This window comes from Neopsephotus bourkii, unplaced genomic scaffold, assembly GCF_033783945.1.
Source record: "Neopsephotus bourkii isolate Nb327-2 ecotype Australia unplaced genomic scaffold, CSIRO-AGI_Nbou_v1 NB_1107, whole genome shotgun sequence".
Taxonomy (NCBI): domain Eukaryota; kingdom Metazoa; phylum Chordata; class Aves; order Psittaciformes; family Psittacidae; genus Neopsephotus; species Neopsephotus bourkii.
Window position 1 is genome coordinate 360,347 of NW_026901594.1, and position 16,560 is coordinate 376,906.

Consider the following 16,560-nt stretch of genomic DNA (forward strand, 5'->3'; position numbering starts at 1 on the left):
GTGACTGGTGGGTCTGGCGGGCCGGAAACGGTCGGAGTTAAAGGCCCGCAGTGTGGAGCCGGCGCCGCCACCACCATGGATGTGCGTGAGCGAGCCAAACGCTACGAGAAGTTGAACTTCCTGGGGGAAGGGCAGGTGAGCGGCCTGTGCGGGGCCGGGCGGCACCGAGTGGGCCTCGTCGGCTGCGTGCAGGCCTAGCCGAGGCTCACCTTCCGCACGGGGCAGCCCCGCTGTGAGGCTGGGGGTGCCGGGCGTGTAGGGCTGAGGTGGGGTTGGGGGGGAGACGAGGCGGCTGGAGAGGCAGGTTGTCTCCTGGCAGCGAGCCGCAGCAGAGTTCCGTGACCGCCTCCTGAGGGAAAGCGCCAGGAGCTCTGCAGCGGAGGCCTCACGGTTGCCGGCTCACCTGCCCGGCTGTGACGCTGGCGTCTCTCTCCTCTTAGTTTGCTACCGTATATAAAGCGAAGGACAAGAACACCGACCGAATCGTGGCTATTAAAAAGGTGAGTGTAGGAGTAGCTCCCGTTGTGCGATTGTCCTGGGCTCAGTTGTGACAGTTATTTTTAGCCTTATTAGTTGGTGCAGTGCTGTATTTTCGACTTCAGTCTGAGAACAACGCTGCTAACGCACCAATGTTTTAGTTGTTTCAAAGTAATGCTTATTCTGATAGGGACTTTTCAGGCTCATGCTCTGCCAGTGAGGAGGGGCACAAGAAACCGGCAAGAAGCAAATGAGACCTGACCCAAATTAGCCAAAGTGGTATTCCATACCACAGCAGGTCATGCCCAGTATATAAACTGGGCAGAGTCACCTGGAAGGCCCAGATTGCTGCTGGGGTTGGGATGGGAATCAGGCAGCACGTCATGAGCAGTTGTGTTGTGCATCACTTGTGTTTATTGTTTTCTTTCTTTCTCCTTTTAGTTTTATATTCTCTCTCCTTGTTATTTCCCTTATTATTGGTGGTAGCAGTACTGGTTTTGTGTTATACCTTACTTGCCTGACTGTTCTTAGCCGCTTGGATTTATATTCATTCTGTTTTTCTCCCCATCCCTCCGGGAGTGGGAGGGGGAAGAGGAGGAGGGAGTGAGCCAGCGGCTTCATGGTTCTGGGTTACTGGCTGGGCTTAAACTACGACAGTGATCAAGTGTCTGGTTGCTTTTGGTTTGCCTAATGATCTATTTTAATTTTTTTTACCGATTTGATTGATAATGGGAGAATATGTATTCTTGTTCCTAGAGTGTTTTGTTCAAATGGTGTAAATAACCTGTCTTCAACATCTGCGTCTTGTGTTTCTGAAAGGGAGCCTGTTTTGCAACTTGAAATTTCAGTTATGGCAGAGGGGTTGGAGCTAAGATGATCTTAAGGTCCTTTCCAACCCTAACTATTCTATGATTCTAAGAGACTACAAGAAAATTTTGTATTAAAACCAGGTGATTAGCTCTAGTGCTTTGTAAGGAATGAAAAAATGGACATTACAGTGCTTTGGTTAAGGAGCCTGCTTTACTGAGCAAGTCAAACAGTATCAATAGTAGGTAATTTTGTTTGATAAACTAATCTCTTTTAGCATTATAATACTTTACCTGTATGGCTGCTACTGGCAGCATGTTGCTTAAAGTATTCTTGTTTTTATCATAACATTTTCTTCTATAATCTGAAAATATCAACGGTAGGGTTCTGGACTTGAAAATTTCAGGATAGTAGATGACTGAGATAGGACTTTAAGCCAGCTCCCATTTACAGAGTGTGCTGATTTTACTACAGTCGTTCTAAGACAACTGTCAGTTACTTCACTCTCATTTTCCCCTAAGGAGAAGCACGTTAGTAGTATAATAAAGCTTTGTGTCTAGAAGGCATTTTGTGCAGCCAGTTTGCGTTATGTCTGTTTTCAGCACCATCATGTCTATTCTTAAGCTTTTTTAAAAACTAATGCTGTAGAGACATTTGTTTTTAAAGGGAAAAAAAACAAACCAAAACCAACCCTAGCTGGTAAAGTGCTTCATGGTCCTGAAACTTAAGGAAGGTCTTAGAAGAGCAATGCTAAATAATGTGCCCTCTACCCTTGGGGCAGGTAGCTGAACCTTATATAATACGAAACATTTCTTTTTAGATTAAGCTGGGGCATAGATCAGAAGCTAAAGATGGTGAGTAATAAACCAAATTCTTGCTACTTTATTTGCTTTGGTATTGTAAATTAATACCTTTTAATTTGTTACACCTCAACTTGACTGAGGAAAATGAGCTCAGCTGTTATGTAAGGCTTAGTAGGGCTTTGGTTCCCAAACTGCAGGGACAGAAAAAAGCAGCAGAGCTATCTGCATGCATGGTAAATATCTAAATACGAGGGTATAACCACTTAATTTCTCAGTTTAAGATGAACACAAACAGGAATATATAACATAGAATAGTAATCTTTACATCACTGAGTTTAGAATATCTTTTTGTATTAATGCATGTCCCTGTCTTAAATATTTTAAGATGGGTGGGAGTATTTATCTCTGTTTTCAGGTGTTTCCTTTGCTCTATTTTTGTGATTTTGGTGAGACGAAAGTTGATAAAAACAACAATCTTATAACTCTTGTATCTGTATGGGTCTGTCTTCTGTTGAGAAATTTGGTCTGTAGAGTAGTGTTCTTTGGTCGTGTGCTCTGACGAGCCACATACCTTTAGGCATGGACATAGCAAGTAAAAATCCAATAATCCTGGTCTTCTTTTACAGCCTGTGTGGTCCAGTAGAATCTTGTATGTGTGTAAGCTGCCATTTTTCACATATCCTGCATCAGGTTACCAGCTTCCCAGTCAAGAATCTTTGTACTGAATTCTCCAATTCTGTTCGAAGGGGAGAATTTTTAAGAGAAACTGAGCACCAATCCCAGAGTCCTCACAGCTGAGCAGGCTGCCAGAGAGTTGTGATTTTCTCTTCCCTGCCTCCCACCCCCAGGTTCTTGCTTAAAACTTCCCTCTTTGCCAAAGGGGGAACATGTTGCTTCATAAACCAGGTTACTGTGGTATAGAATTTATTTGTTGCGGAAGAAAGTGTACATTCACTTTTATTCTGCAGAAAACTCACCTATGGCAATATTTGTTGTTTAACAAATTGTTGAGTGGTGTGAAAGTTATGTTGCAGTACTAAATTGTCCCTGACTAACAGAGTGGGAGATTTCTTTGGTGCTAATCCAGAGTTTTAAATTTTATTCTGTTCTCATCTTTGGGGTTTTTTCTTCTTTCTTCTTTTTTTTTTTTTTTTTTTTTTGTTCAATGTAGGAATCAACAGAACAGCCCTCAGAGAGATAAAATTGTTACAGGAGCTAAGTCATCCAAATATTATTGGTGTAAGTAAAATGAATGCTACTTCTAGAATCAGTCCTCAGATACTTTTGGTACAGACTCAGACTGAAATTTAGAATTAGTTGGGTCATTGACATGATGCTTAATTTTATTTGAGCTAATTTTTACTAGCCCAAAATGAGCAATAAACCAACTGTTATACCAAAAAAAAACCAACCAAACAAAAAAAACAACAACAAAAAAAAAACCAACCAAAACCCAACTGTTTAAGTAACAAGGACAAAGTCGTTTGCTTTGAAATCCTATTACTTTTTAGGCTGGGTCTGTGTGAGTGTTAATGATGACGAGAATTGTGGAAATTTAGATTACCTGATTTTGCATCTCTCTTGAAAGGCTTACAGGTGAGTACAGTGCTGAATTTAGCTGATCGTTTGCTTCATATGGAACTGGTGACAGCCTAAAGCAGGCTTTTGTAAGCAGTGATAAAGTGGGACTCATGTGGCTTATTAGGTTTTTGTGCTAGTATCTAAAACCTCTGTTTGGAAGAGGAAAACCTGTACCATTTCAGTTGCATTTTGGTTGACTTCCAGCTGCAGATAGCTGGAGCTAAAGATACTTTAAAATTTCTAAGTACTGCATGCTTACAGGAAGCAGATACACAGAACTTGAATTCATAGGAAAACTCAGTCTGGTCTCACAAAAGAGTGGGAGTTTTGTAGAACAGCAAAGTCTGGGGAGGGGACAAGGTTAGACTGCCTGGTGTAGCTGACACAGTGAAATTTTTTTTAATTTTTTTTTAATTAATGTGAGGCTGAATGAAGAAGCTAAACTGAGTAAGAATTTTTGTATTGCAAGTTGAAAAATTTAAACCATTTCAGCAAGCTGAAAATCCACATGCAGACTACAATGGTGCATGAATTTAGAAAACCGGAAGTACAACAGTAGCTTCATCATAATGTATTTGGTTTTACAGCTTCAAGATGCATTTGGACACAAGTCCAATATTAGTTTGGTATTTGATTTTATGGAAACGGATCTAGAGGTAAGATTTTTCATTACTTTTATTTCCATATCTTCAAATGTTTGGGTTTTTTTCTTTTTTAATACTGTTTTAACAAGATTACATTTGCCCGTATGAGAAAGGTGACATACATTGCCAGTTGCTTAAGATCATGTCTTAAAAGTAGTTTGAAGAATTTCATAATTTTTGTGAGTTCTCAGCTGATAATGCCTTTACTTTTAAATACTTGTCAGCATGATCTTCAGGAAACGGATTCTTTACTGTGTTAGTTTCCTAGTACCTCAATCCATAGATCAGTCTCTCAGAGTGCAAGTGCTAAGCATTCTATCATCAAACATGGTCAAATAAGGACAATACTAAAGTGTACCAAGTGATGAGCTGGTGCTAAAGTCACACGCACCTGATCCATTCTTAAAAATGTAATGATGCTCATTACTTACAAATCAGTATCTTCATTCTCCAAGGCCTTAAGTCAGTTTGGTTTTGTGGAAGCCTTTATATGAGATAGTATGAGGCGAGATTTTTTGATTTGGAAAACTGTCTTAGATAGCAGTTCATGTCAGATGTGTATATGCACACATTATACCTACTCTGGACTGAAATTAATGTAGTTGTTAAGCAGGATTATTACACATGCAGGATTATTACACAAGAGCTAGGGATTGCATTTAAAATGTTAAAAGAAAACATTGACAGGTAGGTGAAAGCCAGACGAATGCAAGACTGAAAAGGTTAGATCAGGTTTTTGCTAATAGAAGTTAATGAGTTGACTTTTTAGAGGATTCATTCTGTTGACTTAGTAGCTAGGCAACATTTAGAGCTGAAGAAGGTAATAGTAAGCAAAGAGGAATAAAATACTTCTGTACTATAAAATGGTATATGGAGCATTTAACTGTATTGTGGTATTACTCAGGCCACCATTTTGGACTGTAGCCTGTTGTGATTGTGCATATGCTGCATACATGAAAATTTGTGTAGCCTTAGCTATTTTTATAAGTCTCAAACAACTTAAAACTTAGGAAATGCTGTTACTGAACTGGACTGTAATATTGACAAGCATGTTGGGGTGTAATGTAGAAAATACTTTCAAACAGGATGTGTGCATAGAATTTTCATGTTAAAAAAGCAGAGAATGTGGAAAACCTAAGCAATTTGTTAAAATACAGTAAGGTGGTCATACTTCCTATCTTCTTGGAAATAGAAGAGGAAACCATTGCATTCACAAAGACCAGATACGTAGGTTGCATAAAGAGAGAAGGAATAAGTGGGAACATAATTTCAACTTCACTAACACATTTATAATTTTTGTGTATACATCTTTGTCTTGTAAAGTCTGGGTATCAGACTGGAACTGAGATAATATACTTGCGTTCCCCCCCCACCCCCGTTTTCTCATTTGCCTGTTATGCAAAGTTCATGTAGGATGTCCGGACTCCCCATTTCAATTTCTGATCTCCAGAATAGACATTTTCTTGGAAAGAAAAAAAAAAAAAAAAAAGGTGAGAATGGTAGAAAATACATGATTGCCAATTTAAATTTGATCTTAAAGGATGAAATAACTTTTGGTCTGGAAGAATGGAAGTAAGTTAATCTTGCATGGTAAGACTTATTGTCAATCTAACACTTTACAGGTTATTATAAAGGATACTAGTATTGTGTTGACACAGTCTCATATCAAGGCATATATGCTGATGACCCTTCAAGGATTAGAATATTTGCATCAGCACTGGATTCTACACAGGGTAAGCATGTACGAAATTTACAGCCTGGATGCTGTAACAGAAATCACATTTGATGGAATTTGAGTCTGAAGTCTAATGAAGATAGTTTTGAAGTTTGGACACTGTTAGTCTGTAGGTGTGCATGCTAGCTGGAGAAACAGTAGCAGTACCAGAAGTGTAAGAATTACTGATGTAGTTATTTAAATGTTTATATAGAAGTGCCTCAAGTTAAATTTGACTTTGGTGAGCACTGAACTGGGTCTGGCTGGGATGGACTGAACTTTCAAAACAGCCTGTAAGATGTGCAGTGTGTGTTGTTTGGGTTTTTTTATTTGTTCTTGAAACAGTTCTGGTAACACACTAATGTTTGTCTATAGCTGAACAATGCTTGGGTGCTGTCAGGTCTGCAAAGTATGCAAAGGATTCCCTTTTGTGAGTTTTCTCCAAAATGTGTTTTTTTTTTTTCAGGTGGTACCGAGCCCCAGAACTATTGTTCGGTGCTAGAATGTATAGTGTTGGCGTCGATATGTGGGCTGTTGGTTGTATTTTAGCTGAACTGTATATTAGAATACTGTGATAGCACACTTGCCAGGAGGTTCATTATATGCCTGTTTTTTATCAACACTGTCAAAAAGTCATTCTTTGCTTTCTGTACTGACAGGATCTTAAACCAAATAATTTGTTGTTAGATGAAAACGGAGTTTTAAAATTGGCTGACTTTGGCTTGGCAAAATCTTTTGGAAGCCCAAACAGAGTTTATACACACCAGGTAGTAACAAGGTAAGACACTGTTTTTTAATTACATAGTGATTGTGTAGCTGTTTTGCAGTGTCTCTTGAAATGTGCCATGTCAAATCAACATCTTGAAAGTTGACATCCATCTCATGTGATGTGGCTGTAGTGGCAAGAGCTTCCCAAAGAAACATGAGAAAGCATTGTTTAGCAGAGTCTCTGTAAGAACTGCCAGAGCATGCATCCATGGGGTTGTTGTGGTGTGTGATACTCTTTTGAAATGTGAAAATAATATGTATCTGCCTCTGAGACTGGCTTTCAGAGCAAGACAGCTGTTACTTTTTGTTACTCTTGACACTTAGAATCTTCTTTTTGTAGCTATTCACAATACCTATTACAAGGCAAAAGCTTGACCCAATTAAAATATTTATTAATGTTTATGGCATGCTTATTTAATATATGCTTTAAAAAACAGGTCTGCAAATATGCAAAGGATTCCCTTTTGCGAGTTTTCTCCAAAATGTGGGTTTTTTTTCAGGTGGTACCGAGCCCCAGAACTATTGTTTGGTGCTAGAATGTATGGTGTTGGTGTCGATATGTGGGCTGTTGGTTGTATTTTAGCTGAACTGCTTCTTAGGGTAAGTCTTGAAACGTAAGCATTATGGATTTGCTCTTCAGTGCGTTGCAACTTTGTGTGGGGGCTTTCTCTCTCCTGCTAGCAGCAGCAGGCAAAGGCAGTTAGGCAATTTTGGAAAGGAAGAAAAGGAAGGAGAGAAAAAAGCTTCCAAAAACTTGGTAGCAGTAAGAAAAGTGAAGGTTTGGAATAGACTAAGGTTCCATAAGCATCACAGTCATTGAAAGTCTCTGTTCATTACTGCCTATAATTGCTCATAATTTTGCTTTTGCTGCAAAGTCTCATTTTTCTTGGCGTTGGGTACCTGATATGCAAGCTACAAGTTGAACAGGGCAAGTAACCCCTTTTCTGTCTTCTGCTTAGTTTAAATGAGGTATGACACTGATTAGGCAGCTTCTGTCCTAGTGGGTCACTACTCTCCCTCATTCCATCAGTCTTACTGCTGCTTGTGTAATCTAGCTACAATTCACTTTAAATATTTTGATTATATATAAAACCTTACTTCAGGGAGCAGATTATGGAAAGATTACTGTGACCTATCAACTTTAAACTGGCAAATGAGATGTAAAACCTTTCCTGTGTTTAGTTACTTTACATAAATATGCTGGTGGTTTAGTTTACAGTTAGCTTTCTGCTATCAAGTCAGTGCTGTCAAACCTGGATTGCAAGAAACCTTCAGAATCTATTTGGACATCATTAGAAACCGTTAAATATTGTATGTCTTTGTGGGCAGCTGATACACAAAGATGTTTTGCCCTGCAGTTATGAGGCATAGCTCACAGTTTTTCTCTAGAACTAAAATTCAGAAGTTAATTCAATCAAATGTTGTTGCCTTCTTCTAGGTTCCCTTTTTACCTGGAGACTCCGATCTTGACCAGCTAACAAAGATATTTGAAACACTGGGCACTCCAACAGAAGACCTGTGGCCTGTAAGTTCTTTTGTTTATCAGACTGACATTAGTTTCACTTGGTAACTCTCTGTTTTAGCTTTCAAACTTAAGGAGTGTACCAGAATACTGAAGTGGATTTTCAGAATGCAGCTGCCTGATCTCACAAAGTAGGATAAGCAGCTGAGATATATTGTCTCTCTTGGTAAATCTTTGGTCAGTATAGCACTGTTGTTAGCATTAAGCAAGAGTAATGGAACTTCTTGGTTACCTTTCTGTATTTATCCACAGTTTCCCATGGATATTGGTATGAAATTATTGTTACTGCTTTATGTTTTTGAGATGCTAGGTTAATCAGTCTGCTTTAACCTGAAAGCCTTTAATAGCTTTCAGAAGTAGGAGCAATTTTTAGGGTCTTAGTTGGGCCTGGATAAGTTAAAGATTTGGGGTATAGTAAGAACCACCAGACCAACAGCTTTAGGGAAAACAGTTTATCTCAGAGTAACGGTACTGAAACCAACACAAATTAGTAGTACAGCTATCTCCGAGATAACAGTAAGTTCAATAATACCAGGTCAAACATAGCATCAGGGCACACAATGACCTAACCTAACCATGGTATTAGGCAGACTGACAGGAAGCAGGGCATGGCTTCTTCAGATGGGCAGCTTGGACGAGCCAATGGGCACAGGGGCTCCAGAACTCCCTGGTCAGACCATCCTTTTTTGTAATTGAGTCATGGAAGCACCCTCTGGACTTTTAACAAGTCATCCTATCCCACCTCTGCTCCTTCTCTATGCCACTTTTCCTTTGTGTAAATGGTGCTTGAATGCTGTAGTAAGCAATCACCAAATGGAGCTATAGCTGTATGGAGAAATACTGTGTAAGGCATTTGTAGCCCAATACAATTCTGTTACTGCACTGAGATTCTAAATGAAAGGCATGAAGATTTTTGCAGTGACGGTTCTGCTTGCTTTGAAGAGTTAAGATGTAGGTGGGGAAAGGAGAGAACAGAAGATAGTAGCACGACAGAGATGATGCATTCCCAAATTAATTTGCAAACCCATGCCTTTCAAGAATTGAAAGCTTTATTGTCAGATTGTAATTGAGCACATTTTCCACTTCAGTGTTAATACTGTATTTTGCTTGGGTAAGCTTAATGAAGTGTGGTGACTATAGAGATTTAAAATATTATGTTTGGATAATTGTCTGCTACATGATAATTTTTTATGATAGAATTTGAATACAATGGGATTGATTTCATACCTACAGGAGAAAAAAGCATTCAATTCATCTGCTGCTACCTGCTTGGCCTATTTTCTTTCTCTCTCCCCACTCCCCAGATAAAAAGTTTTGATTGTGCCTTTCAAAATGCTTTTGATGATCAGATAACTTGAAGGAGGAGGACAGTGTATTATTAACTTGAAGAAAATATGGACTGCTCTTTTGTGAATCTTGTCTCTTCTACCATATCAGTTCACACACACACACACAAAAAAGTTTTCCATAATATGATTGCAGCTTTCCTTTTGGGCTGGTCATCACTAAAGCAGGGAAATGAAAGCACTTGGAACAGGAATGTGTGACATAATTGTAACAGTTTTTTGGTTTTGTTTTTTTTTTGTTTTGTTTTTTTAAGTCTTCAGGACCTACTGTTCTTAAATTAATTTTATTTTGTTGACCAAGAATTAGCAAGGTGTTTTGAAAGATAGTTTGTTTCTGATGAAAGATAGCAGTTCTCTTTGCTAACTTGAAAAACATATGTTCTATTTTATACACCTTTCTAGGGGATGACAAGTCTTCCAGATTATGTCACATTTAAGTCTTTTCCTGGAATGCCCCTTCACCATATCTTCAGTGCAGCTGGTGATGATTTGCTTGATCTTCTGCAAGGCTTATTCACATTTAATCCGTGCACAAGGCTTACAGCTACTCAGGTATAGTATATTTGCATTATATCCTAATGTTTGTTAACGTACCATTAATACTGGATATAAATGTACTTTGAAGCTAGTAAGCCAGGTTTGAAATGTAATGTCATATAGTTTTGTCTATGAAATACTAGGAACATATTTCCATAGAAAGAACTTTGACAGACCTGAATAATGGTGACTGACCATCCCTGTTCCAATATATAGCAAAGGTAGACAACTAAAATGTGTATGAATCATAGCATTCAGACAGTCCTAATATCTGACATTCAAAATTCAGCCACCTAAAGCTTGAAACTTTAGTGTTAACATAGCATGTCTTGTTCCCTGGGTTTGAAAGGTTTTCATCCTTACTTCATCCAGTCTCTTTTTCAATTTCATTTAAACTTTTTTTGGATTCTTTTTTAAAATGAAATTGTATGGTGTTTTAAACCAGAACTATAATCTGAATATCCTTTTCCATATCTTTTTTCTAGAAGACTTTTTCAGAGCACATTCAGGGTTTTTTGGTCACCATCTTTAGGAACTTTCACTATAAAATTCCAGCTAGTTAGTTCTGCTATGCTTGGGACATCTCTGTACTAGTTCGTACATAGTTCTGCTATGCCTGGGACATCTCTGTACTAGTTCGTACATATGAAGTAATTTTAGAGGTCATATAATAGGATAGTAACTTGAATATTAAATATACATTATTTTTCTAGTCTAGCATTTTTATTGACAACACCACAGTTTAAGGCAGGAAACAACATGGACTCACTGTATTAGCTTAATTTACAGCTGGCATTGAATGCCATGTAGCGGATTAGCAAAAGTAATGATGGATAAGAGAAAGTTTAGCCTCTTTTCCTTAACCACCATTTATGGAAGCTCTGGAATTTCAAAATTTTAAAATAGGGTTTGTAATTCTAGTACATGAAATCAGCCCTGCTCACCTGTGTTTATCTTATGATCTAATTCAAATTAAGTTTTTTCAGAATTTACAATGAGAAGTAGCACAGTTGAAAGTTTGGGGAAAGACCTATCTTAAAAGCTAGCAGAATAGCTGATGTCCAGGTCCCACATCAGATCAAGATTTTGGATATGTTCTAATCTTTCTTTATTACTACTTCTTTATCCTCTTGTCTCATTTGTCTATTCAGAATGTGAGCTCTTCAGAGCTAGAAATTTGCTGTTTGTAGAAGACCACCTGCAGTGTTGTCTAGAGTTTTGTGAGGATGTCTTGAGTACTAGTCAAAAGTAATTATTTTTTGGCTTACAAATCAAAGTGCAGCGGGTAGTCATTGAGATCACAAAATCTTGGTTTGCCCCAAGGTGACCTTCTATAAAAGTATCCAAGTAGTTTTGAAATCCCAGTTGCAAGTGCTTTAACTTCATTGTAACCTCTTTATAGGTGGTGTTCTGACGCTTTAACTACTGTGTTATTTTTCTCTCATTATCATTAAGGCATTGAAACAGAAGTATTTCAGTAACCGACCAGGACCAACACCAGGAAATAGGCTGCCAAGACCCAACTGTCCCGGAGAAGTTGCGAAAGAGCAACAAAATGCACTTTCAAATTTAAAAAGAAAAAGAACAGATGGAATAGATCAAGGTAACCTTGCTACGTGCTCAGAGAAAATGTGATACCTTTGGTGTTTCAGAACAAAAATTCTGAATGCAGTACCCCCGTGGGCGCCAGCACCAGCTGAAGCCCTTTAATGATTTATGATTTAGGATAAATGCCTTAAGGTGGGAATGACTTAGTTCTGTATTCTAACAGAGCTAGTATGAAAAAAAAAGCATCTCTTATGATGCTTAGGAATCTATTTGTTAGGAGAAATACCCAATTCTGTTAATTTCTGTAATGGGGTTTGGTACTGCCTCTTAAAACACAGGCTATTATGGTTTCCCACCCCTGTTTTTTTCCTGAGACATCTTACTGAGGTGGAAATAACTTTACATCACTTAAAACAAAAAAAAAAAAAAGAGGGTGTGAGGGAGAAATAAAGCATGTTATTCTAACAAATGGCAGAATGTAAATTGGAAGCAAGTGAACTGTTAAGACTGCTCTGGTTAAGGAAAATAAGCACATTTCAGTGACTCTTTTAAAAGGCAAGCCTATTCCCTAACATCTATATGGAGCCTTCAGTCTTCCCCTAACAGTAGAATGTGCTTTATATATTCATGGCAAGAAAAGCTCTGAGCACTCAAGACCTGTATTTGCAGCTAAATTACCTAGAATTCTTAGTGGAATGGCAAATACTAGTTCTTAAACTGGGAGCTGGTCATCTTAACAGCTAGAATATGATAGATAGCTGTCAGGTTAGCATCAGCTTCTTGCTATTGCCAGTACGAGATTATGAGAGTGATACATTTTTAGAATGAAGATGCTTCCATGAAAATGCATTTCCTCTCAGATTCAGAGAGACAGCTACATTATTAGAATCTAACTTACTTTTTTAGGCACTTGTTGTTTCTCAGTCTGTCAAAGAGTAAAATGCATTACTTTGCTGTCTTAAGATTCTAATCTCAAAGAAAAATTTAACCAGTTGACTCTGGCTGACCCTAGTACCATGGTTCAACCAACATGTTGGAATTCATAAAGTTACCATAGCATAAATAATTAAATTAAGCTTTTTAGGTCCTTTTGCAAGGACCATGTGGAGATCTGTGATCAGTGTTTTGGAGTACAAGCCCTAAAATATGCTTGTTACCTAAAGGACAGGAACAAGGAAGAAATGCTTCCTTGAATTCTGTGACTTCACCATTTGAAGTCTTGCATTTGACAGTGAGCAGTTTCTAGAGCTGTATCAAGCTAGAACACTTAACTGCTTTATTGTCTTCACAAAAGTCTCATCTTTAGCAAGAGGAAATCAAACTTGTGCGTTAAATGCCAGAAGTTTCGAGATTGCCTGCAACAAAGGCATTTAGGAAGTCAGCATTACTTTTTGGGACATTTAAGTATCAGTATAAAAAGCAATATAATGGCAACAGAAACATGATGGGGTTTGTGTTGTGAATTTTCCATTATATTCTGTATATATATATATATATATATATATTCTGCCTTAGCTGAGCTGACAGAATTAGAGAATCTCAAAGGTAGATCATCTGCTGGCCAACAAATGTTAAAGGAGAGAGCCAGTGTTAGAGCTAGCAAATCTACCCTGGATTTCATATGACATCCTTACATGGTGTTATCTTCTACAGTTAAAATCTGGATATTGCTTTGGAAGAATATCCTACAGTCTTTGTTTAAATATAATTCAAAGTACAGCACATGTTTATTCATATTAAGAGTAGAAATGTGCAAAGGTAATTTCAGGGAAATAAATTGCATTCCCTAGAATTTTTATGCTGGTCTGTGCTTGCATCCTGCTGTCGTGGTTTAAACCCAGCCAGACAGCTTTTTCACTCATCCCCCCCCCCTTCTTGCCCTCCCCTACTCTTGGGGGGATGGAGAGGAGAATCAGAAAGAATGCAACTCCCACGGATTGAGATAGGAACAGTTAAGTAACTAAGATATAACACAAATCACTACTGCTACCACCAATAATAATAACGATAAAGGAAATAACAAGGGAAGAGAATACAACACCTCAGCACCAGCTGACTGATAACTCACCCCGGCAGCCCAGCCAAGCACCGGCTGATACCTAGTCCAGCCCTGCAGTGAACTAGCCCTTCCAGGTAACTCTCCGTTACATCCTGGGCATGACATGCTGTGGTATGGAATACCTCTTTGGTCAGTTTGGGTCAGGTGTCCTGTCTCTGCTTCCTCCCAGCTTCCCCTCCTCCCTGGCAGAGCATGAGACTCACGAAGTCCTTGGCCAAACCAAACCATTATTGTTATCAGCTCTGTTCCCAGGCCGAAAGTCAAAACCCAGCCCTACACCAGCTACCAAGAAGGAGAAAAATGACTGCTACTGCTGAGCCCAGGACACCTGCCCAGTACATTCTCTTTCCCTTAGCCCTGTTGAGGTAGCACTCTGGAACTTAGCATGATGAACTGATTACTGCTGGGTACCCTCTTATAAAATGGTACTAGGGGCTGGCTGCCAGGAGGGAAAGATATATGCCATCAGTGTAAGAGCTGCTTTTCCACAAGAGCAAGCCTTTGTGGCTTGTGGGGTGTGTTTACTCAACTGAAATGTGTGGCAGGTGTAATTCTCAGGAAAGTGTGTTTATTGTCAGGACGAAACTATCATCAGATGAGTGACTGCCTGTAAAAAGTATTAAGCATGCAGTATTTTTAGGTATTGCTACCACTTATTTCTTATCAGTGAGGTATGTGGAGACACTGATGCTATGGTGACATCATTGTCCATCTTCTCCACTCTGGCAAACATGTAATCAAAAGCAGCATTGCTTCCCCAGGGCACAGTTTCTAGTCCTATTAATCTGCATTTCTACAGAGTTATAGGTTCACAAAACAGATGTAAAAGATACAGCACTAAACTTTTTCCTTAGTTAATGCGGTATAAGGAACCTGTCTTAATTTCAGTACCATTCTATATTGGTTTGTGGAAAAAACCCCAACATTGTATCTAAAGTTAAGAATTTGTGTTGCTTGGGCATTCGTTTAAAGTTCATGGGTATGATCAAGTGTTAGTGTATTTTAGAGGAGACCTCTGCCTATAGGGCAGGTAACAACTGTTGGGTTCTTTCATAATAAGCTTGATATCCGGCCCAGAAGGCAGCTATGGTTTATTCTACCTACATTACAAATAAGTAGCATATGAAGAAGTGACAGGACAAGATCTGGAATAGAATCAAAAACGTACTGGTCTCATCATCTTTACAGGTGATACTAAACAAAGATGTGATTAAGCGATGAGGCAGACACTAAAAGGGTTATTACTTTCTGCCGACAGCTTATTGCTGGGTGATGATAGCACCTAAGAAAAATCATTGAATATATATGTGTCGTGGGGCAGGGTTAAGCCTTAGAATAGCTTGCCTTTTTTAGGTTTAAAAGTACAACTAACTGGCTAGCTTTTTAAACCAACAAGGAGAAATACTTACATATACCTCAAATGCAGTTAACACAATTAAAGAATTTGGGACTCATTTGAAGTATGCATACTGATTCAGGTAAGCTTGGATTCTAGCATCATGTCATAGATTGATTCATTGGGAAAAGTCACGTAGTACTGCTGCGGCAAACAGTATTAAGCAGCTCAGAGAAGATACATCTGAGGAACAGTATCAAATAAATACTAAAATCTTAATGAGGGGGCTGTACTCCTTTACTTTGGTAACAGTGTGATTTACATTTTTCAGGACTACCAAAAAAGCTGATTTTCTGATTGCTGTGAGTGGTGGATGAAAATAAGTGAAAATAGCCCAAGTCCCAGTCATTGAAAGAAAGCTGAAGTAGCCGTCAGATGGTTATTTTGTGATATTCCAATACGTAAAATGTGAATTTAATATTTCCTTGATGAAACAGTGATTTTAGTTAATCTCACATTTATAATAAAAGTGGTTTTAAACCAAACAAGAAGATTCCTTTCTCTGGTTTTGATATCCTGTTACTTTGACTTGTGCTGTCAAAACTGCTAGATGGCTACAGATTTACACAGCTCAATTTCTGCAGAACCTTTATGCTCAATTACATGCTATCACTTACAGATGTATACCTGATGGAGGAAAACTACAAATAACACTTTCCACCTAGATCTTTGATGTACCTATGACTGTCTGCCAGCCCATATATTTTTCATAATGTGGAAAAAATCTATCATTTATAAGTGAAGGCAGGTCAGAACTCTGGAAGGAGTATTTGGGTCATCTAAATACTGTTTAATTTCTGACTTGGTTACCTTGCAAGCTTTATCATGCTAATTATGCTTTAGCATTGGCAATCTCTCTTTTATCACATAGAATCATAGAATAGCCAGGGTTGGAAAGGACCTTAAGATCATCAAGTTCCAACCCCCCTGCCATGGGCAGGGACACGTCACACTAAACCATGTCACCCAAGGCTCTGTCCAACCCGACCTTCAACACTGCCAGGGATGGGGCATTCACAGCTTCCTTGGGCAACCCATTTCAGTGACTCAACACCCTCACAGTGAAACTTCTTCCCTGTATCAATCTAAACTGCCCCTGTTTATGTTTCAACCCATTACCCTTTGTCCTAGCACTACATTTCCTAATGAAGAGTCCCTCTCCAGCATCCCTATAAGCCCCCTTCAGATACTGGAAGGCTGCTATGAGGTCTCCACGCAGCCTTCTCCAGGCTGAACAGCCCCAACTTTCTCAGCCTGTCTTCATATGGGAAGTGCTCCAGTCCCCTGATCATCCTCGTGGCCCTCCTCTGGACTTGTTCCAACAGTTCCATGTCCTTTTTATGTTGAGGACACCAGAA

At 38.8% G+C, this 16,560-nt stretch overlaps 1 protein-coding gene across 2 annotated transcripts; it reads left to right on the forward strand.

Annotated features, from left to right (window-relative positions):
* Window positions 1-329: 329 nt before the first annotated feature.
* On the forward strand, window positions 330-15,647 carry CDK7 (cyclin dependent kinase 7). Of its 2 annotated transcripts, XM_061362261.1 has the most exons (11): window positions 330-500; window positions 2,105-2,138; window positions 3,259-3,326; window positions 4,256-4,324; window positions 5,935-6,045; window positions 6,686-6,804; window positions 7,295-7,394; window positions 8,233-8,319; window positions 10,065-10,214; window positions 11,655-11,802; window positions 15,474-15,647. In XM_061362261.1, exons 4-11 carry the CDS (start codon window positions 4,307-4,309, stop codon window positions 15,497-15,499), a joined length of 759 nt encoding a protein of 252 aa, XP_061218245.1. In that variant the 5' UTR covers window positions 330-500; window positions 2,105-2,138; window positions 3,259-3,326; window positions 4,256-4,306; the 3' UTR covers window positions 15,500-15,647. The 2 variants fall into 2 exon arrangements, with proteins under 2 accessions (XP_061218245.1, XP_061218246.1); XM_061362262.1 differs by lacking the exon at window positions 2,105-2,138.
* Window positions 15,648-16,560: the final 913 nt, after the last annotated feature.